The 19,715-nt window shown below is 40.4% G+C and overlaps 1 protein-coding gene across 3 annotated transcripts in view; it reads left to right on the forward strand.

Moving 5' to 3' along the window:
* The first annotated feature begins 11,531 nt into the window (after positions 1-11,531).
* Positions 11,532-19,715, forward strand: part of LOC109910566 (organic solute transporter subunit alpha-like) — a 116,442-nt gene continuing 108,258 nt past the window's right edge. For all 3 annotated transcript variants that reach the window (XR_007263215.1, XM_048602929.1, XM_048602930.1), the window contains exon 1: positions 11,532-11,979. Coding sequence is in view for 2 of the 3 variants with exons in the window: in XM_048602929.1 (XP_048458886.1) it covers positions 11,904-11,979 (76 nt within the window). In the remaining variant the exon portion in view is untranslated. The remainder of the gene's footprint in view (positions 11,980-19,715) is intronic.

A 19,715-nucleotide genomic window follows, 5' to 3' on the forward strand; every position in this document is an offset into this window, starting at 1 on the left:
GTGTACACATTTTTTCCAGAATTATATTTTGCCAATGTCTTTATCTTGTAAAAATAAAACAAATAGCGCTATATGTTTTTTAAAAAACGTTCTGTGCTTTCTGTAGAGTACTGCAGCTTAATCTTAAAGCAGCAATTTAAATGAAAATATGTATGTATTAGTATTCTGCATGAGCTGCAAAATTTATATTTTAAAACAAATAACTCCAAATGTAGGGAAATGCTTTACATGATGTACCTCAGCCTGAACATAATGTGGAGAGGTGTTTGGAGTAATGGGCAGGGGTGTTGTAGGGAATTGTGTGATGAAAGAGAGACTTTCTTTCAGTCTAAATCTTTTATAACACACAAAGTAAAAAGGATGTATATTTGATAACCTCGAACAACCACTGTTGATGATCTTCTGACGTAACCTTCAAATAGCTGATTCATCTGAGAACCTTGATAAAATTGGAAGGTTAAAATAATAAAATTGCAGTATAATTCAGGAATTTCAGGTTTGTATAACATTTTTGAGCTTCAAGATGATGTCCTACTTCAGATTTCTACAGCGTCCTGCAAGGTTTGAAATGCAGTAAGTTGGCTTCATTTGTACATCAGCAAAGTATGAATGGTACGTAAATGAAAGAAAACTTCAAAAGGAAGAATTGAAACATATCATTATGTAACTGGCAAAACTCTTAATTCCTCTACATGTTTTCAATGCATATACATCTTTTGCTGAAAACAGAAGAACATACATTATTTAAAAGAAAGTATGATGGAAGATAACATTCAATTACTGTAAAGGATTTTTTTTAGAAGCACAGGGATTAACCATAATCAAAATTCTTTTGAAAACAGTTTGTTTGAAATCACTCCAGAATGCTTTAGCCTATGAGAAATACTAAAAACAAACTGCAGTTTTTAAAGGCTTTATTGTTTGAAATTCAACCCTCCCCACCCTTTCCTTCCTTATCACAAAATAGTGTAAACTTATTTATTTGAAATCTGCTTGAAAACGTAGATTTTGCAGTGCATTGAATTGGATATGACAAAGCAATTATACAAATATTCTACAGTTTCATTTGGCTAACTTCAACCATGCCCGTTCCTTGTTAAATTAATGTGAACTTCATATTGCAACAATCTCCACTCTCATCTTTGAACTTGTTTAAGGAAATTTTAAGTGCCATAATATCCACTGTATGCCAAATGAAACTTAGTTGGATTACTGTCTTGTCAGAAACATATGTCATTAAATTTGCTATTTTGATATTTAGAACTTTTTGAAACTTCCTTTAGAACTGTACATGACAACAAATGCTGTGCTGTTGGTTAAGCTTAAGCACTCTTCATTGTACTTGTAGTGCCAGAGGCTATGGTCCAGACCATCTTCGCAACTGCCTACGCTGCTCCAATGTAATACTACTTTCAGAGAATAATGGACAAATGATGATGAAGGGGAAATAAGAGAAAATGTACATGTTTACAATTTTATTTTAAAAATGAAATTACTGTATTAAAAATGTTAATAGTTGCTTATTGTGCAGACATAATTGCTCTATGAATGAGAACTTTAGGTGTTAAACAATTAAATTGTTTCATGGATTAAATCCGTTTTTGTGGCAGTTGAGGAAGACTTTTGAATGGGTGCAGAATTTTTTTTAAATGGGATAAAATATATAGTGTTCAACAAAATGCCAGCTGATTTGAAAAGGAAGTTTTTTGTCCCTGTGCCTGTAAGCAAAACCATCTTTTGTGACATTATTGTATTTAGCAATGTACTTCATTTAATCTGTAAACAAATAAAATTTAGATTATTTTCCTTTGCATTATTTACTGAATTTTCCCCACCGTTTTATAAATACGTCAGTAGTAAATATACTGTTCGCTGTCGGTAATGAATACATTTCTGTACAGATTTTTAATAGCTAATAAATCTTTGGGATTATAAGTAGTAGCAAGTACAGTTTTTTTTACTATAAACATTTATAGGTTTCTTTGCAGGCTATTTTTAGAAATGAATTTCAATGCTGCAGCCAAGGCAAAGACCTCCTGGGGAAGCCTGGTCAGCAATTTCAAATAAACATTTACTGTAAAGAGAAAACCATCCAGGACGTGAAATTTGAACAAGAAAATCATACAAAGATCCATCAGAAGAGATAGTGGACAGTGGCTCCACCAGCTAATGCAATGTATCATGGCTGAACAGCATAATGGTCTGTACCATAGTTCTTTACATGACTAACAGCTGTTATCAGTACAGTATGGGATTCCAAGCAAAATGTTGTATCCCTCACCTCACTTTCTGACAAAATAGGTTATCTTTAGCAGGGTGCTTAAGTTGCTTTGTATTTGGAATGGTAAATAACAGGCCAAAAACAAAATAGCATGGGTGTAGTTCTTATACTAGCTTATTTGGATTATAGTGACAAAGCAAAAAAAAACACAGGAGCAAGGCAGCTCTGAAATAAAGGCATAGTTAAAAATATGAGTTGTCACTATGGTATAAGTATGCAGGTGAGTAGAATCTAGAATGACAGTAATTTGACATTATTGAAATACTATGCTGAACAGAAAACACTCCAGTGGTAAATCTTGGAAAGGTGTATGAAATCACCTTTGTAGTAGGGTGATGACCTCGGTCTACATCCACCTTTATATAACCATAAAGTGTGAAGTCAGAAACGCAGGAGGTGGGTGGATGGATCATTAATCCTGTCTTTAACATATATAAATTAGCTAAATTGGTTATTTGTCAGTAATTCTTTACTGTGTCATTGCTTAGCGTGAAGCATCTCAAAGTTGTATCACCTTGTTTTCTGTTCAAGCTCCATATCTCTTGTTTGTGTCAATTTTAAGATTCTCATCTTCAGGTATCACAGCATCAAGCCTCTTTATAACCTTAATATTTCATCCTCCCTTGTGTCTCCACATGTACCTTTACTGCCTTAATAACTCTCCCTCACTGCCCCTTCTACTCTAATATTGTTGGCACTTTACTTCTGCGCTCTGAAACTCCAAACCACAGTTTCTTTTACTTGAAAATTTCTCTCCCTGCTTTTAAAAATGTCAGCAAAATGCATTTATTGCTACCTTGCCCATTTCTCTCCACTATTCCCAACCCCAAGATTTATTTTATCCATTTTCTTGCATAGTATTTGAAGATGATACCCTTGTACCTAAATACTTTATTGTTAGTTGTAAAAAAGAAAATTTTACTTAAAAACTTGTCACCTATACTCCATGGAGTATAGGTGACAATAAAGACCAATTCGTAAAAACAAAAAGTTTTGAACATGTCCACAAAATAACATTTTGTGTTTGGAATATTTAAAACAATATTTAAAGGCAATACTGTGAAGCCTGAAACTTGGCGCTTATGAGAGAGCTGAAGACTTCCAATAATTCATAACCTTGATCTCCTAGATTTCATTAACTTTCTGAACTTTATAAATTTAGAACTGACAGCAAAAAGAGCCTTTTGCAGACATGCCAGAACTTTGCTTGCAGGACACTTTCTGTTCATTGATGGAAAATTGTTGAGGTCAAAAATCTGCAGGAAAACTATTTTAGCAGCAAAGTGAGTAAAATGCACTGCCATTTTTTAATTCCAAAACAAGATAAAGCATGAAATTTGCAACTATTTTTGGTGATTTTGCATGAAAGTCACTATGTTCTCAGGGTTACTTACCAAATTGAGCATGTTACAAATCAAAAGTTTGTACTCTGTATTTTGTACTTTGAAAGTTTGCATTGATTAACGTGGATATGTTAGCTTTAAAGCAACATTGCAGCTATTTTAACTACCAAAAATATAATTAATGGAAACTATGAAAAAATGATCTGAAATTAATCTATTGGTATCCCAGTACCAAGTCACCCTTTATTTACACATGGAGAATCCTTTACACAGAGCCAGCTCTCTGAACAGGATGTCTGATATTCCTATGTTTATCTGTCAGCCAGGGCTCCCTGATTGGGGCTGTTAATCTGGTCCAATGAGGAAACTCATTCCATAAGAACCCCCTGGCTGACCTCATTACAAACCCTCCCCCACTCCGCCCCATCCAAGGCCATAGGCGTTTTTCTTTTGCAGCTCCTCCAACTCTGCGTCTGATATGTGCAGTGTGTAATGCACACTAACTCGTCTCTTGCACCCAAAGCATCTTGGAAGAAATTCATTCTCTTCAGGTAGTAAAGACAGTGACATGGGCTATGTCCATCTCAAATTCTGAGGTATCTTTAACAGTTGGTGGAGAGGGAGAACCCACGGGTTCCAGAACAGTCAGGAAGTCTGTAGAAGACTCGGTGCTCCTGCACCATTGGTGAGTTTGCAGTTTTCACATAGTCTACATGCTTGTTCAGGCCTGTCATGCCTACCTAAACTTCATATGTCATTGGTCCTGACCTCACATCAACCGTGCCTCTTGTCCATGCAAGGCCATTCTAATGGTTACTCACAAAACTTTGTCCCCTGAAATAAACCATGTCTTTCGCTTAGCGGAGTTTTGTGTCTGTCTGATACTGGTGTTCCTGAGGCTGTTTCACACCACCCACCCACCCATCCATCTATGTCTGGGAAGCTCAGGTTTAACCTAGTGCAGAGTCTTTTCCAGGACAGTTTAACTAATTCTTTAAGCCTGCCTTCAAAGTTTGGACTTCTGTTTCTGCCAGACCATTACCTGATGGTTGATATAGCACTATCCTTGTATGTCGAATACCATTCAACTTTAGAAACTACTCCAATTCCCTGCTGGTAAACGATTGCCCATTACCTGTGATCAACAGTTCCAGGATTCCATGTATTGCAAAAGATGTGCACAGTTTTTCTATCATGCCCATGTTTGATGAATGAACTCCTTGCACATCCAACCACTCTGAGTGGGTGTCCACCATGACTAAGAGCATTGAGCCTATTGAAAGAACCCACATGGTCCATGGTTTACACAGCCATTCCCGTGAATGTGGGGAGCTGCTGGCAGTAATTTTTGTCCATGTTGACACTCTTGGCATTCCCCCACCAATGCAGCCATGTTTGCATCCAATCCTGGTCACCAGACATAATTTCTTGCCAACATCTTCATTTACAAAACCCCTGGTGGAGTTCAGCCAGTATTTAGCTGCAACCTTTGCTTGGGACAATCACGCTTGGTCTTCATAATAATATGCAGTCCTGTACAGTGATCTGGTCCGTCCAGGTACAAAAAGGTTTCAATTCTGATTGTAACGGCCCATTACCGTCCATAACCAACCATAACTGTTTCAGTTTTGCCAGGACTAGATCTCACTGCATCCAAAGTCTGATATTGTCAGCTATGACTGGAAGTGTGTCCAGAAAATTTAAAACCATTACATACTCCTCCAGCGGCAGTACCACTGAATTTGGCCTGAAGCTATGGGTGGCACTGCCTTGTCCTCTTCAAGTTAACCTAGCAGGGGTTTGTGGTCTTAGTATAAATTAACGTTTGTAAGGTATTGGTGGAACTTGCTGACTCCAAATATGACCACCAAGCATTCCTTCTCTATCTGGATGTATTTACTCTATACAATAGCCAAAGTCCTGGATGCAAATGCTATTGGGCATTCCCCTCCTTTGGGCCACCTATGAGCTAAATACTACCCCAATGCTGTACAACAGTCATGTGGAATCATGTGTGCCAACACCTTAGAGGATGATAGTTGGTTCTCACTTCACTAAAAGCTATGGCTTGGCTACACGACCATTTCCAAGGCTGATCGTTTTTTAATAGTTGATGCCAGGATGGATGCCAGGTTATGTATGAACTTTCTATAATAATTCACCAGCCCAAGGAAGGACCTAAGCTCCAGTACAAATGTGAGAGCCGGAGCACTAGGCCCGAAACGTCAGCTTTCCTGCTTCTCTGATGCTGCTTGGCTTGCTGTGTTCACCCAGCTCTACACCTTGTTACCTTTGATTGCCCTCACTTTGTCTTCCAACTTTGTAACCCAGTCTTGTCGACGCTGTAGACCAAGTCGGTCACTTGGGGAATCTGGAACATGCATTTTTCCCTTCTTAGACATACACCTGCCTGGGAGAAATGTCTAAGGACTACGTCCAAGTTCTCTAAGTGGTCCTCATTAGTATTCCCTGTTATTAGCACGGCATCCAGATAAATGGTGACCTGGGATAGATCTTGTAAAATGTTCTCCATTGTCTGCTTAAAAATGGCACAGGCTGATGATACCCAAAATGGCAGTCTTGTATATTGGCACAAACGTTTATGGATATTAATTGTAGCGTACTTCTGGGAATCCTCTTCTCGTCACAATTGCAATTACATATTGCTCATGTCCAGCTTCAAGAAGGACAGCACCCACCCCCTGCCAGCTTTGTGTATAAATCCTTGATGTGAGGGATTGGATGCTAATCCAGCTGCAAAAAGCAGTTTACCATTTGTTTAAAATTCCCACAAAGGTGAATTGACACATTGGCTCTCACAATTGGTACAACCAGTGCTACCCATTCTGCCAATGTTTAAAGATTCCTTCGCTTTCCAGACTCCTGATTTCTCCCTCTACTTTTGCATGCAAGGTAAATGGCACTGGGCAGGCCTTGCAGAATTGTGGAATTGCTTCCTGGTCAACATGCAAGGTGGCCTTAGTTCCTTTGATAGGCCCTAGACTTTCCTAGAAAAACTTCCACGTCTTCATTCAAGCAGCTATATTCAAATTGAAAAATGTTGACCTAATCAAGGCGAATCTTTTTCAACCAATTTTGCCCCATCAGGCTTTTACGACAATCAGTGGTAACTGAACCAGCTGCTTCTCATAAAAGAGACTGGAACCAAAGTTGCATTCCAGATCATAGCCACACTCAATATAAAATAGCTTTTCCAAATGTCATTATTGCTTCTTTTGCCAATCACTTCAACTTGGTGTCCTCTGCTTCTTGTTCTTCCACCAATGGAATAATCGTCAGCTAGAAGTGCCATTTGAATGATCGATCTTGGCCTTCACCAGAGGTCCCTAGCATCATAAATGCCAATCTTCAACCAATTTGACTCACTCCAAGTGCTATCAAGAAATGGCTGAAGACACAAGGTACTGCATGGTAACGTTCCATCTGAACTGCACAGTCACACAGCCACTGGAAGGCTCCATGATGCCAATCGTCGTGCTAGACATATTGGTTTCCACTTGCAGAACATGCTGCTGTGCACGGACCTTAGAGATCCATGCCACGAGAAAAAGTGTTACAGGCAATATTGCTACATCAACTTTGGGCCCTAGCAACAATATTTGGGGAACTGAAGGTTTATTCTTCAGAACTAGCCACGCCCCAGCCACGCTGTTCCAGGGCAGCTACAATACAGGCATTTATCTGCCAATGTGGAACATTGCCCAGGTATGTCCTGTCCACAAAAAAAAAGCTACATTTAGTCTTTTACCACCGAAGCAGTAACTCTCAAAGAGATACTCATAAATGCTCTTAGTGATCAGTAAAGTGATGAATGGGATTATCAAGCAGTACTTGCAGAGTAATAACTTGCTCATTAATGCACAGTTTGTATTCTGCCTCAGCTACTCAGCTCTTAATCTCATTGCAGACTAGGTGCAAAAATAGACAAAAGGCTGAAATCTGAAGGTGAGGTGAGAATGACTGTCCTTGACATCAAGGCTGCATTTGACTGAGAGTGGCAACAAGGAGCCCTAGTAAAACTAGAGTCCATATGAATCTGGGTGAAAATACACCACTGGTTAGAGTCATATCCGGCACAAAGGAAAATGGGTGTGGTATTGGTCAGTCATCTTAGCTCCAGAAGTTCCTCAGGGTAGTGTTCTAGGCCCAATCATCTTCAGCTGCTTCATCAATGACCTTCCCTCCATCATTAGATCAGAAGTGGTGATGTTCACTGATGATTGCACAATGTTCACTCTCATTTACAACTCCTTCGATACTGAAGCAGTCCACGTCCAAATGTAGCAAGTTCTGGACAATATACGGGATTGAGCTGACAAATAGCAAATAATATTTGCACCACATGAATGCAAGGCATTAACCATCTCCAACAAAACAGAATCTAACCATCACACCTTGACATTTAACAGCATTACTACCACTGAGTAGATTCCCAGTCTGTTCAATCTCTCCTCATAAGCCAACTCCAGAATCAACCTATGAACTTCTTCTACACCACGTCCAGTGCCAGTAAATCTTTTCTTAAGGAGACCAAATGTGCACACAGTACTCCAGGTGTGGCCTCAACAGCAGCTTGCACAGCTGCAGCATAACCTCCCTGCATGGGTTTAGGGTGAGAGGGGAAGATTTAAAAAGGACCTAAGAGGAAACTTCTTCTTGCAGAGGGTGGTGTGTGTGTGAAATGAGCTGCCAGAGGAAGTGGTGGAGGCTGGCATCTAGATGGGTACATGAATACTCCATCCATATAACAATGAAGAACAAAATTCCATTTGCCTTCTTAATTACCCGCAAACTAACCTTTTGTGATTCATGCACAAGGACACCCAGATTCCTCGGCACAGCGGTATGCTGCAATTTTTCACCATTTAAATAATAGTCCATTTTGCTGTTATTCCTACCAAAATAGATGACCTCACATTTACCAACATTGTACTCCATCTGCTAGACCCTGCCCACTCACTTAACCTATCTATATACTTCTGCAGACTTTCAGTGTCCTCTGCACACTTTGCTATCCCCCTCATCTTAGCGTTATCTGCAAACTTTGACACACTATACTTGGTTCCCAACGCCAAATCATCTATGTAAATTGTAAATAATTGCCATCCCAACACTGATCCCTGAGGCACACCAATAGCCAATGATCGTCAACCAAAAAAGAACACCCATTTATCCCCACTCTTTGTTTTCTGTTGGTTAATAATCCCCTATCCATGCTAATACATTACCCTTAATGCCATGCAACTTTATCTTATACAGCAGCCTTTTGTGCAGCACCTTATTGAATGCCTTCTGGAAATCCAGATGTGCCACATGCACCAGTCCCTGTTGTCCACCGCGCTCATAATGTCCTCAGAGAGTTCCAGTGAATTAGTTAAACATGGCCTACCTTTCATGCTGCATCTGCCCGATGGGACAATTGCTATGCAGATGTCTCGCTATTTCTTCCTTGATGATAGATCCAAGCATTTTCCCCACTGCAGAAGTTAAGCTAATGGGCTTAGAGTTCTGCCTTTTGTCTACCTCCTTTTTAAACAGTGGTGTCACATTTGTTGTTTTCCATTCTGCTGGAACTGCCCCAGCGAATTTTGGGAAATTACCACGAGCGTACTTGCTATTTTGCCCCACTATCTCTTTTAGCACTCTGGAATGCATTCTATCAGGGCCAGGAGATATGTCTACCTTTAGCCCCATTAGCTTGCCCAACACTACTTCTTTAGTGATAATGGTCATTTCTAGGTCCTCATCTGCCATAGCCTCCTTGTTATCAATTATTGCTATGTTATTTATGTCTTTCACTGTGAAGACCTACACAAGATACCTATTCAATGCCTCGGCTATTTTCTCATTTCCCATTATTAAATCCCCCTTTTCATCCTCAAAAGGACCAATGTTTACTTTAGCCGCTCTTTTTTGTTTTATATATTTGTAGAAATTTTTGGTATCTGCTTTTATATTCTAACCTAGTTTACTTTCATAATCTATTTTATCTTTCTTTGTAACTTTTTGTGTGGATTTCTGTTGACCTTTAAAGATTTCCCAATCCTCTAGTTTCCCACGAATCTTAGCCACTTTGTATACATTAGTTTCCAATTTGATATCCTTCTATATTTCCTTAGTTATCCATGGCTGATTGTCCTCTTTCCTATAGTCCTTCCTTTTCACCGTATATACTTCTGCTGAGCACTGTGAAAAATTAAATTGAAAGTTCACTCCACTGTTCCTCAATTGTCTCATCACCCAAGAAGCTCGACAGTAGGTCAAAGCAGTCCACTTGATTGGCAGCACATCTACAAACATCCACTCCCTCCAGCACCAATGCTCAGTAGCAGCAATGTGTACCATCTACAAAATACATGGCAGAAATTCACAAAAAACTCTTTAGACAGCACCTTCCAAACTCATAATCACTACCATCTAGAAGGACAAGGGCAGCAGACATGGGAACACCACCATCTGCACTTTCCCTTTCAAGCCACTCTAAATCCAGATTTGGAAATATATCACTGCTCCTCCACTGTTGCTGGGTTAAAATCCTAGAACTCCCTATCTAATGGCATTGTGGGTCTACCGACACCAAATGGATTAATGGTTCAAGCTCACCCCACTTTCTCAAATGCCACAGATGGGCAATAAATGCTGGCCCAGCCAGTGCCTCCCTATCCTGTGAATGAATAAAAGTCAAGAGAATCAGGTCAACACCTGAGAGTAAAAATGTGTAGGGCTATGGGTAAAAAAGGGTTTGGAGTGGAACGAGTTGAGTTGCTCCTGCAGGAAGTTGGCACAATCTTCTTGGTTTAAATGGTCTCTGCGCCATAATCATTCAATAATTTTACAATTCTATATGTTAAGCCCTTGATATCAATAAAATGAGCCACAAACATTATTAAGAATAACATTATCAACCTGACGCAGTTCCTTCAATCTGCACATTTGAGGCTCTGAACAACGCAGCCTACACTTCACAGGCAGATCATCCACACTGCATGGCAGGCTTTCTCATTTTAAGAACTGCACAGCTTGTGCATCCTTAATACACATTACTAGAATCAAGAATGACCTTTCAAAGTGAACCAATTGCATTAAAAACCTATCATACATTATCTACTACATGTTATAGATTACTCTGCATTAACGTCTGCCCCAACACAACCAAAAAATCACCTATGTTCCCATTCTCAAGCTCAGGATGTTTTCTAGCCTAGTGACTGATCTGAAGGTTGCATCTGATCTCAACTTCATGTGGTTAGCCACAGAATTACCACAGTTCGCAACCACAGGCCTTGGAATTCTAGTCAGACCTCAGCCATTGCCCATTCTCTTTCTTTTCTAGATGAATTCTGAAGTCCCTGTTCCTTTCTTTTTAATTGCAAAAAAACTTTATTCATAAAAAAGAATGTACATACACAGTTCCTAAAGCAGTTCAGTTCTGTATGGTCTTTGAATATGGAGAACAAACACTGGAGTTTGATTTTGTCCAGAATTGCAACAAACCCAAAGGCAATTCTTACTTATGCAAGATATTATTTACTGCATTTGATGCACTGGGAGGGTCCGATAACATAATGGACCCCCATCGTACATTGACAGAAAGACTTTAAACGGTGGTCTTTCCCCATCTGGTCCAGTTTCCCTTTCTGCTTTAACTCAGACTGGGCGCTTGGTGCAGCTCCGCCGCCCCCTCACCTGGTTGTGCTCCAGATCTCCACTCTGTGCTTCAGTGTCCAGTACCCACCCCGGTGACCTCCGGAGATTTAGAAATGTGTTCGGCAAATAGATAACTGAATATTAGTCTTCTGTCAGCAACTCGTGAGAAGTTAACAGGTTCAGAATTCATAGTTAAAGTTGCTTTTTGAGTTAGCTGTAACATTCTCGAGCCGAGCTGCTCATTGGCCAGTCCACTTGGGGCTCCTGCAGTTTTCCTGGGATATTGTGATGAGCCCTTTTCGACTTCAGCTGTTTAGAGCGGTGGAGTTGAATTACAGTTACTGTATACAAATGTTTCTTTGTAATCTCCAGAGCCTTTTGTACTGGATGTTTACCCTATAACCTGGTTAGTTATGAGTGTTCAGTTTGACTTCAGGGCGTTGATGCTTTTATGTTTACCTTGGGAAGAATGCGAACGTGTGCGAGTGAGAAAGCGGCTGTGTGAAGAGAAGGAGCAACTCGAAACAGCCTGGTTTGGACAGCGGCGCGGAGCCTCGCCTCTCAGTCTCGCTGCTGCCTGCTCACAGTCAGTTTGAGTGTGTCTTGGAGAGATGTCTTACGGAGCAAACCAGAGCCTGGAATCTTACTGCGACTCCAGCCCACCCAGAGCCGCGGATATTTTAAAAAGTAAGTAAGCAAATCGATTTCTATCAAACCCTTGTTGGTCTAGTCCGTGGAGAGCGGGGTTTTGTCGATCAGCCCCTGGCCACAGGCTGCAGAGCAGCAGAGAGCCGGGGAGACCCCCAGCTCTAGTCCCAGGGGGAGGCGGCTGGATGAAAGGGGCCAGAGCCCCAGTGCCTCCCCCGCCTCAGGGAGCTCTCGTTGCGAAGGAGGCACTCGGTCTGAGGAGCGGAGCTGCGACTTCTCCCAGCCCCTGTCACTGCTAACTATCCGGCCTCTTCCTCGAAATTACTGCTCTGCCCCCTCGAACTGAGTTTCATCCGTTCACGTCCCAATTCTTTCTATTCCCTCCTTTTCAGGTTTGTTAATATGGATAAATCCTTAATTTGCTGACCGTATTCTGTTACAGTTTATGGTGAACTTCTCTGCTGCCAGTATTGTAACTCAGTTATTTCAATGATATAACAAGCAAATAGTTTTAAGTGTCAAATGGTTTAGTTCGGCGCATTAACTGCAGTTCGTGTACATGCGGCTTTAATCAAGTGCCTGGATTTGACCCAAACACTGCAACCTATAGCCACTCTGCAGTCATTTCAGCTTCTCTTGCCTAACTCGCGAGAGTGATTGGAGACCATACTGATGGTGAAGTTATAGTTTGTGAACGGATCGTGAAATCAGAAGTGGGCAAGGAAAATTGTGGAGCTAATATCGATGGCTTCTGGTTGGCCAGCTCCTTTATTCTGCACCTCTATCATTGATAACCACAGCTATCCTTAGATCTCTGACCTCCCCATTCTTCCTTCACCCTGATCTTCTCACTTACATTGTTTAAACTGGCTTTCAAATTCCTGTTTTCTCTGAGCATCAAGTCTATGATTATGAATTGGGTTGCACTGGATGGCTTAGCAGTGGGCTGCACTGCCAGCTGCCATTCATATGTCTCTTCTTCTGTCCTGCTGCTTCAATTTTGTAGAAAAAGACTTTGATCATCTTTTGAGTTATAGAGTGATCCAACGATGATGTCAAATATGACCTTCTCAGTGATTGCCTAATTAGTAACAATAAAAGGGTGTGACTGTGGATTGAGGAATTTACTCATGAAGAAAAATTACAAAAGAGGGCAGAACCTCAGGAGAGGCAATATGGTGAGTTGTAAAGTAAGTTGAAATCACTGAAGATGATAAGTAATTCAATGCAGATACTGAGGGAGTAAAGAGAGAGGGTACTTTTTTATTATCTCATTCTCTCACTCACTCACTCACTGACACACACACTATTATCTCAAGTTCTCCAAGAGGCTATTCCTGGCTGCCTAGTTCTTATATACATATGATTCTTTTGTAAAATTGTTGGCATGTTCATAAAGACTCTTACAAATTTTTATGGATGCACCATAGAAAGCATCCTATCTGGATACATAACAGCGTGGTGTGGTAACCACGACTGGTTTTCCCAAGACTGCAAGAAACTACAGAGTCATGAACACAGCCCAGCCCATTACGCAAACCAGCCTCCCATCCATTGACTTCATCTATACTTCCTGCCACTTCGGGAAAGCAGCCAACATAATCAAAGACTTCTCTCACCCCGGTCATACTCTTTTCCACCCTCTTCTGTTAGGCGGAAGGCATAAAAGCCTGTATGCATGTACAAACAGATTCAAGAACAGCTTCTTCCCTGCTGTTATCAGACTTTTGAATGGACTGTTTAATGTTAATGTTGACCTCTCTGCAACTTCTTGACAGCTGTAACATTGTATCCTGTATGCTTCTGTTACTCCGATGCACTTGTATGGTACGATTTGCCTGTAACTCATCCAAAACACTGTCAGTTTCCACATGTCTTTTAATGACATCCAGTTCTACCCTATCACAGCCTCTCTCAATCCTTCAACTATCTTTAAACTAACTGAGTGATTTTCTGCTATCAAATACTAGGCGAGCAGAAATTTCCTGCAATGAAATGCCAGTAAGACCAAAGCAGTGTTTGCTAATGATACAGAGCTAAGTGAGAATGTAAACTGTGAAGGTGACACAAAGAGGCTATAGATGAATGTAGTTGTGAGTGGTCAATAATGTGACAAATGGCTGTTACTATGAGGTTATTCACATTTTGGTAAGAAGAATTATGATTTGAATTCAAACAATTTGCAGGGGAAAAGGCAGGAGATTGGTACTAAGTTAAAAAGCTCGCAAATGCTCAGAAATGGTACAGACGTGAATGGCCCAATAGCCTCTTTCTGCACTGTAACAGTTCTGTGATTCTGTGAATTTGTTAAGTACAATTTTTAAATGGTGAGAAAGGCTTTAATTTAATTTCAAGGAAAGCTGAGCATCTTCTTACAAGAAAAACAGAAAATTAGCGTGCAAGTACAGCAATTAGGAAGTCAAATAGACTGTTGACTACCACAAAGAATCTGGAGTGAAAGAGTAAGGATGTTGTGTTCAAATTGTAGAGGGCTTTGGTGAGACTACACCTGTGCACCATATAAGATTTTGATTTCCTTAAGTAAAGAAGGGTATACTTACCTTGATGTTAGTGCAACAAATATTTGCTAGATGATTCTTGACTTTGAACAATTGACCCATGAAGAAGGGTTTGGGAGTGTGGGCCTCGAGTCTGTATAGTTTAGAAGAATGAAGCATATCTTATCGAAACACATAACATTCTGAAGGGATTTGACAGCATAGATGCTGAGAGGTTGCCTCCCTTGCTTCGCAGAGTCTAGAACCAGGGGCTATAGTCACAGAATAAGGAGTCGTCATTTAGACTAAGATCAAGAGGAATCTCTTCATTTTTCTTTACTCCAAAGGTTTTGGATGTTCATTCTTAAGCGAATTCAAGGCTGGGATAAATAGATGTTTGGATGCTGGAGAATCAAAATACATGGGGATGGGATAAGAAAGTGGAATTGAGACAAAAAATCAGACATGATTACTTGAATGGCACAGGAGATTTGAGAGGCCATATGTCTACTTGTGTTCCTACTCCTCATGCGTTTACATTCATTACTTTTGGTCCCCCCACAAACTCTATTCTGTAGCCACTAACTGGCAGTGGTCTGAGGCTGATCCAGTCTGTTCTTAATGTTAGTGTCATATCTAATTACAAGGAGCCCTTCTGGCCACTGCCCTGAGACTACCTATTTCCAACTGTACCATCACCCAACTCTACCTGTGTCTCAGCCCATCTACCAATGAAAACTCTATCTATGCTTTTATTGCCTCTGGATTTCATTATTCAAATGCAGCCTTCTCTTATGTACCCTCTGTAAACTTGAAGTCATCCAAAACTATGTTGTCCATGTTTTAACTTGCACCAAGTCCTGTTAACCCACCACCACTGCCCTCATTGGCCTAAAATTAGCCCTTAAAATTTTCCGTCTTGATTTCAAAACCTGTCAGAACGCCAACTTGCTCCAGATTTTTATTCTATGTATTCTCTTTCCATCCAACTGGATAATTCTCATTTGGAGTGCCAGTGAACTGAATGTTTTCCTTCTGCACTGTAATAATCCTAAGTTAGCTGCACTTCTACATGTTTTTAAAAACATGTTCTTTCTGGTGGTTCATCTGCCTTCTATTTGTGTTTTTAACTTTTTTACTTTTCTCAGATTCCCATTTTGCTGACTGTCTAGTTTAAATCATCCTTAAAGCACCAGGAAATCTCCCTACAAAGGCGTTAGGCCCAGTCCCTTTAAGGTGCAAGCTGTTCATCTTGTACAGGTCTTATCTACCCCAAAATCAGTTTTGACAGATATAAACATTTGTCTTTTTCATCTTGAATACGCATACAATGAAACAACCCTCATATTGGTGAAGGAATCATGAAAATCAAGTCCATGCGGGATATAGAAATTTCTGTTTGAATAAGTCCTAAATGATCAACTCCTAATCTCTCCCCTCATAGTTCTTCTTCTCTGGCATTCTTTGGTTATTTGAGAGTTGCCAAACCATATGATGTGGTGTAGATTTACTCCTGGGCAGGTCAAGGAGGTAGACCCTCACATCTACTCCAGTCAGAATGGGAAACAATTCCTTTGGTGGTGACACAGTACAGCCACGTGAGATCCAACCCGTCCACTAAGCTAAGCAGTACCCACTACGCTAAAAATTATTTTTTCAAAAATCTGTCATAAAGTTGTCAAAGATGATTTCCCTTATATAAAATCTCTCTCGCAGAGGAAGGCAGAACAATCTCCTGCAGGAAACCATATCTTTTGCCCTGACCATGCTGCCTACTCCTTTTCAATGCCCCCACTCTGAATAACTTTCTGCATAGTTGTGTAATGATAGGTTTGTCTAACCACCCTGCAGTCATTGCAGTAGGAAATGCTGTTGGTCAAAGAAACAGATCCTTTGCTGCTTGTTGACTTCCCAAATCTGCTGAACTCTCAATCATTCCCCCCTGTCCCTGAACAGATCAGAAACTACTGAAGCTGCAGACATTTACCACAGAAATGATAGCTTGGATTACAGTGCTGTCCCCAAGGCATCCTATGTTGCACAGGACAACTCTTGCCCTGCTAAGTTTGACTAATTTTATTTACTTAGTCAGTTAATTAATTACTAATGTAGTAATAGAGTAGGAAACTGTAATTTTCTCCAGCTATAGTTACAAAATGCCGAGTTACATACAGAGCTTATATTTCAGACCCAAGTTAGAATTGCTAAATCAGTAAACTAAACGAACAGTAATCGAGGCAATTGCTTTTATTTGGCAAAAAAATCACCAAGGCTCCTAAGACAGCGCCTCTGAAACGCATGACTGCTCCCATCTAGAAGGACATGGGAAACAGATTTATGGAACACCACTGCATGCAAGTTTCCCTCCAAGGCATTCACCATGTAGACTTGGAAAAATATCACCGTTCTTTCAGTGTCACAAGGTAAAAATCCTGGAACTCACTCCCTAATGGTATTATTTGTCGACCTACAATAAATGGAGTGCAGCTGTTTTAAAAAGGCAGTTCACCACCTTCTTCACGGGCAACTAGGGATGGATAATAAATGCCCAGTCAGCAATGCCCACATCCCATAAACGGAAAATAGAAAAGAGAATTGACAATTATCTGCTACTGATTGAGAGTTCTCTAAACTGGTGTGCAGTTTGTGACAAAATCCATTTTCAATTGTAGAACTGGAGAAAACAACAACCTTAAATTGTATCATTCAGAGCGTACTCCATGCCAAGAGTTGCTAGATGGCTACATTCAATTCTGCCTAGAAATAAGGATGGGGCTTTTAACAATGTTTTCAGTAGGTTACTGAAGACATTTTGGGAAATCACTGAAAAACAGTCCAAATGTTACAGGCAGTTATGAAAGTCAGTTGAATTTGTTAGGCAGTGCTGCTTTTAACTGAAACAAAAATAGAAATTGCTGGAGAAACTCAGCAGGTCTGGCAACATCCATGTAGAGAACCCAGAGTTTACGTTTTGTGTCCAGTGACGCTTCTTCAGAACTGCTTTTAACTGTACTGCTGGGAAGGCAGTTGAACTATATGGGTTCTATGCAGGAGATTCTGAGAAGTCAGTTTGGGGTTTGCATGGTTCCGTGCTGTTAGAGTTCAGGGAGAAGTTTTTAAGGATTAGTCTGTAGCTGAGTGTTGGGCCAGGCCTCAGAAGTGGACCTAGGAGCTAGGTGGACTGATAAGAAGGAGCAGTTGTTGAGGCTGTCCGTGACAGAGCAGGTCTTGAGAGGAAGTTTCAAGGCCAGGTCAGCAGAAGTTTACTCCCACATGAAGTTAAATGAAATTTGATGATCGTCGTATTTTATCATCTGGGGAGAATTGCTGAGAAATCCATTGGATCAAACTTAATCATATTTGCTGCTTGATTGAATACCTGAAGTGCAATCACAATCATATTTGCCCCATGTTAATTCTGGGTGTTAGAATATAAGTTGCATATGTTTTGTAGATTGTATTACTGTTATAACACTTTATGGTAAAGCTTATATTATTTATTCAAAGCCATGGAGTCATCTGACTGTATTCTCCACTGGATAAGTAGAGTCCCCTGAATCTCTTACCTTGTCTACTTTTTTTTTAAAGAATAGTTACTGGTCCCTAGCCAAACAATAACATAACTTTTGGTAGCCTGGTCTGAAATGGTGACAAATTTATAATTTTGAAGGTCCAAGTCAAATTTCAAGCATTGAATAAATAACATCTTCAGAAATACTTGCTTGTTTTCCCACCTGCAACGAATTCTGAACTTTAGCACCGTTTCTGAACTACTCCATTTATGACAACTCGTGCTATACAGTCATTAGCATAAACATTAAAACAATCAATTGAACATTGACCAAAGAAAATAATGCATATTTAATGCATTACTCAATGTTATGCACTACACTGAGTCACATCATCCAAGTACTGTAATTTTCCATAGTAAAATGACCCTCCTGAAAGTTTCATGCTTCTCATTGAAGAGGGGCTGCCAATATTCAAGCTCGAAGTGTTCTTGGTACAATCTGGATATCTCAATTTCTCACATAGCCAGTAAATTGTGATCACTTCCATCCTCCAGAGGGCAGCAGGGTGACTTAGTAGTTAGCGGCGCTGCCTCACAGCGCCAGGGACTTGGGTTCAGTTCCAGTCTTGAGTGACTGTTTGTGTGGAGTTTTCATGTTCTCCCCATGCCTGCATGGGTTTCCTCCCACAGCCCGAAGATGTGCAGGTTTGGTGGATTGGCCATGCCAAATTGCCCCATGGTATCCAGGGATGTGCAGGCTAGGTGGATTAGCCATGATTAATGCAGGGTTGTAGGGATTAGATGGGGGGAGGGGAGGCTGGGTCTGGGTGGAATGTACTTTGGAGGGTGAGTGCAGACTTGATGGGCTGAATGGCCTCTTTCTGCACTGTAGAGATTCTATGATTCTGCTATAACATCTTAAATATTTCATCTGACACGAATTTGCCTGCTCTGGAGGATACCGATTCAACAATGCATTGTTTGATCACCTTTATTTTGTTAAAACAACCATTCTGTATTCTGCCTGACATTCATATTCTGAGGAATAAAAAACTAATTCTTCCAATAACTGAACCTATTTTCCATCCTTGTTCACAGCTCTTTGAATCTACATTCATTTGAAGTGTCCACAACAGAGATATTTCTACATTTCACAGCATCTAAAGAAATAAAAATGGAAGAAATAGAAACTAGATTTGGCCGTTTGAGTTTGCTTTGTCATTGAACAAGATCATGACTGATGTTCCACTTCTCTTTCTCACACTATTCCCAGTTCCATTAATTCACTCAGTGTCTTGAATGCATTTTTAAAAACGTATTCATCCACGGGATGAGGGCGTCGCTAGGTAGGCAGTATTTATTGCCTGTCCCTAATTGCCCAGAGGACAGTTATGAGTTAAACTCATTGCTGTGGGTCTGGAGTCACATGTAGGCCAGACCAGGTAAGGATGGCAGTTTCTTTCCCTAAAGGACATTAGTGAACTAAATGGGTTTTTCCTGACAATTTGCAATGGGTCATCATTAGATTCTTAATTCCAGATTTTTTAAAATTGAATTCAAATGCCACGGCAGGATTTGAACCCAGGTCCCCAGAATATTACCTGGGTCTCTGGATTAACAGTCCAATGATAATACCGCGAGGCCATTGTCTTCCCATAAACCTGTGTCTTGAGTTTAAACAATGAATGAGCATTCACAGCTTTCTGGGACAGAGAATTCCAATGATTTACAATTGGCACACTACCAGAAGTCAAGAAATTTCTCAT

Source organism: Rhincodon typus, chromosome 11 (assembly GCF_021869965.1).
Source record: "Rhincodon typus isolate 14 chromosome 11, sRhiTyp1.1, whole genome shotgun sequence".
Classification (NCBI taxonomy): Eukaryota; Metazoa; Chordata; class Chondrichthyes; order Orectolobiformes; family Rhincodontidae; genus Rhincodon; species Rhincodon typus.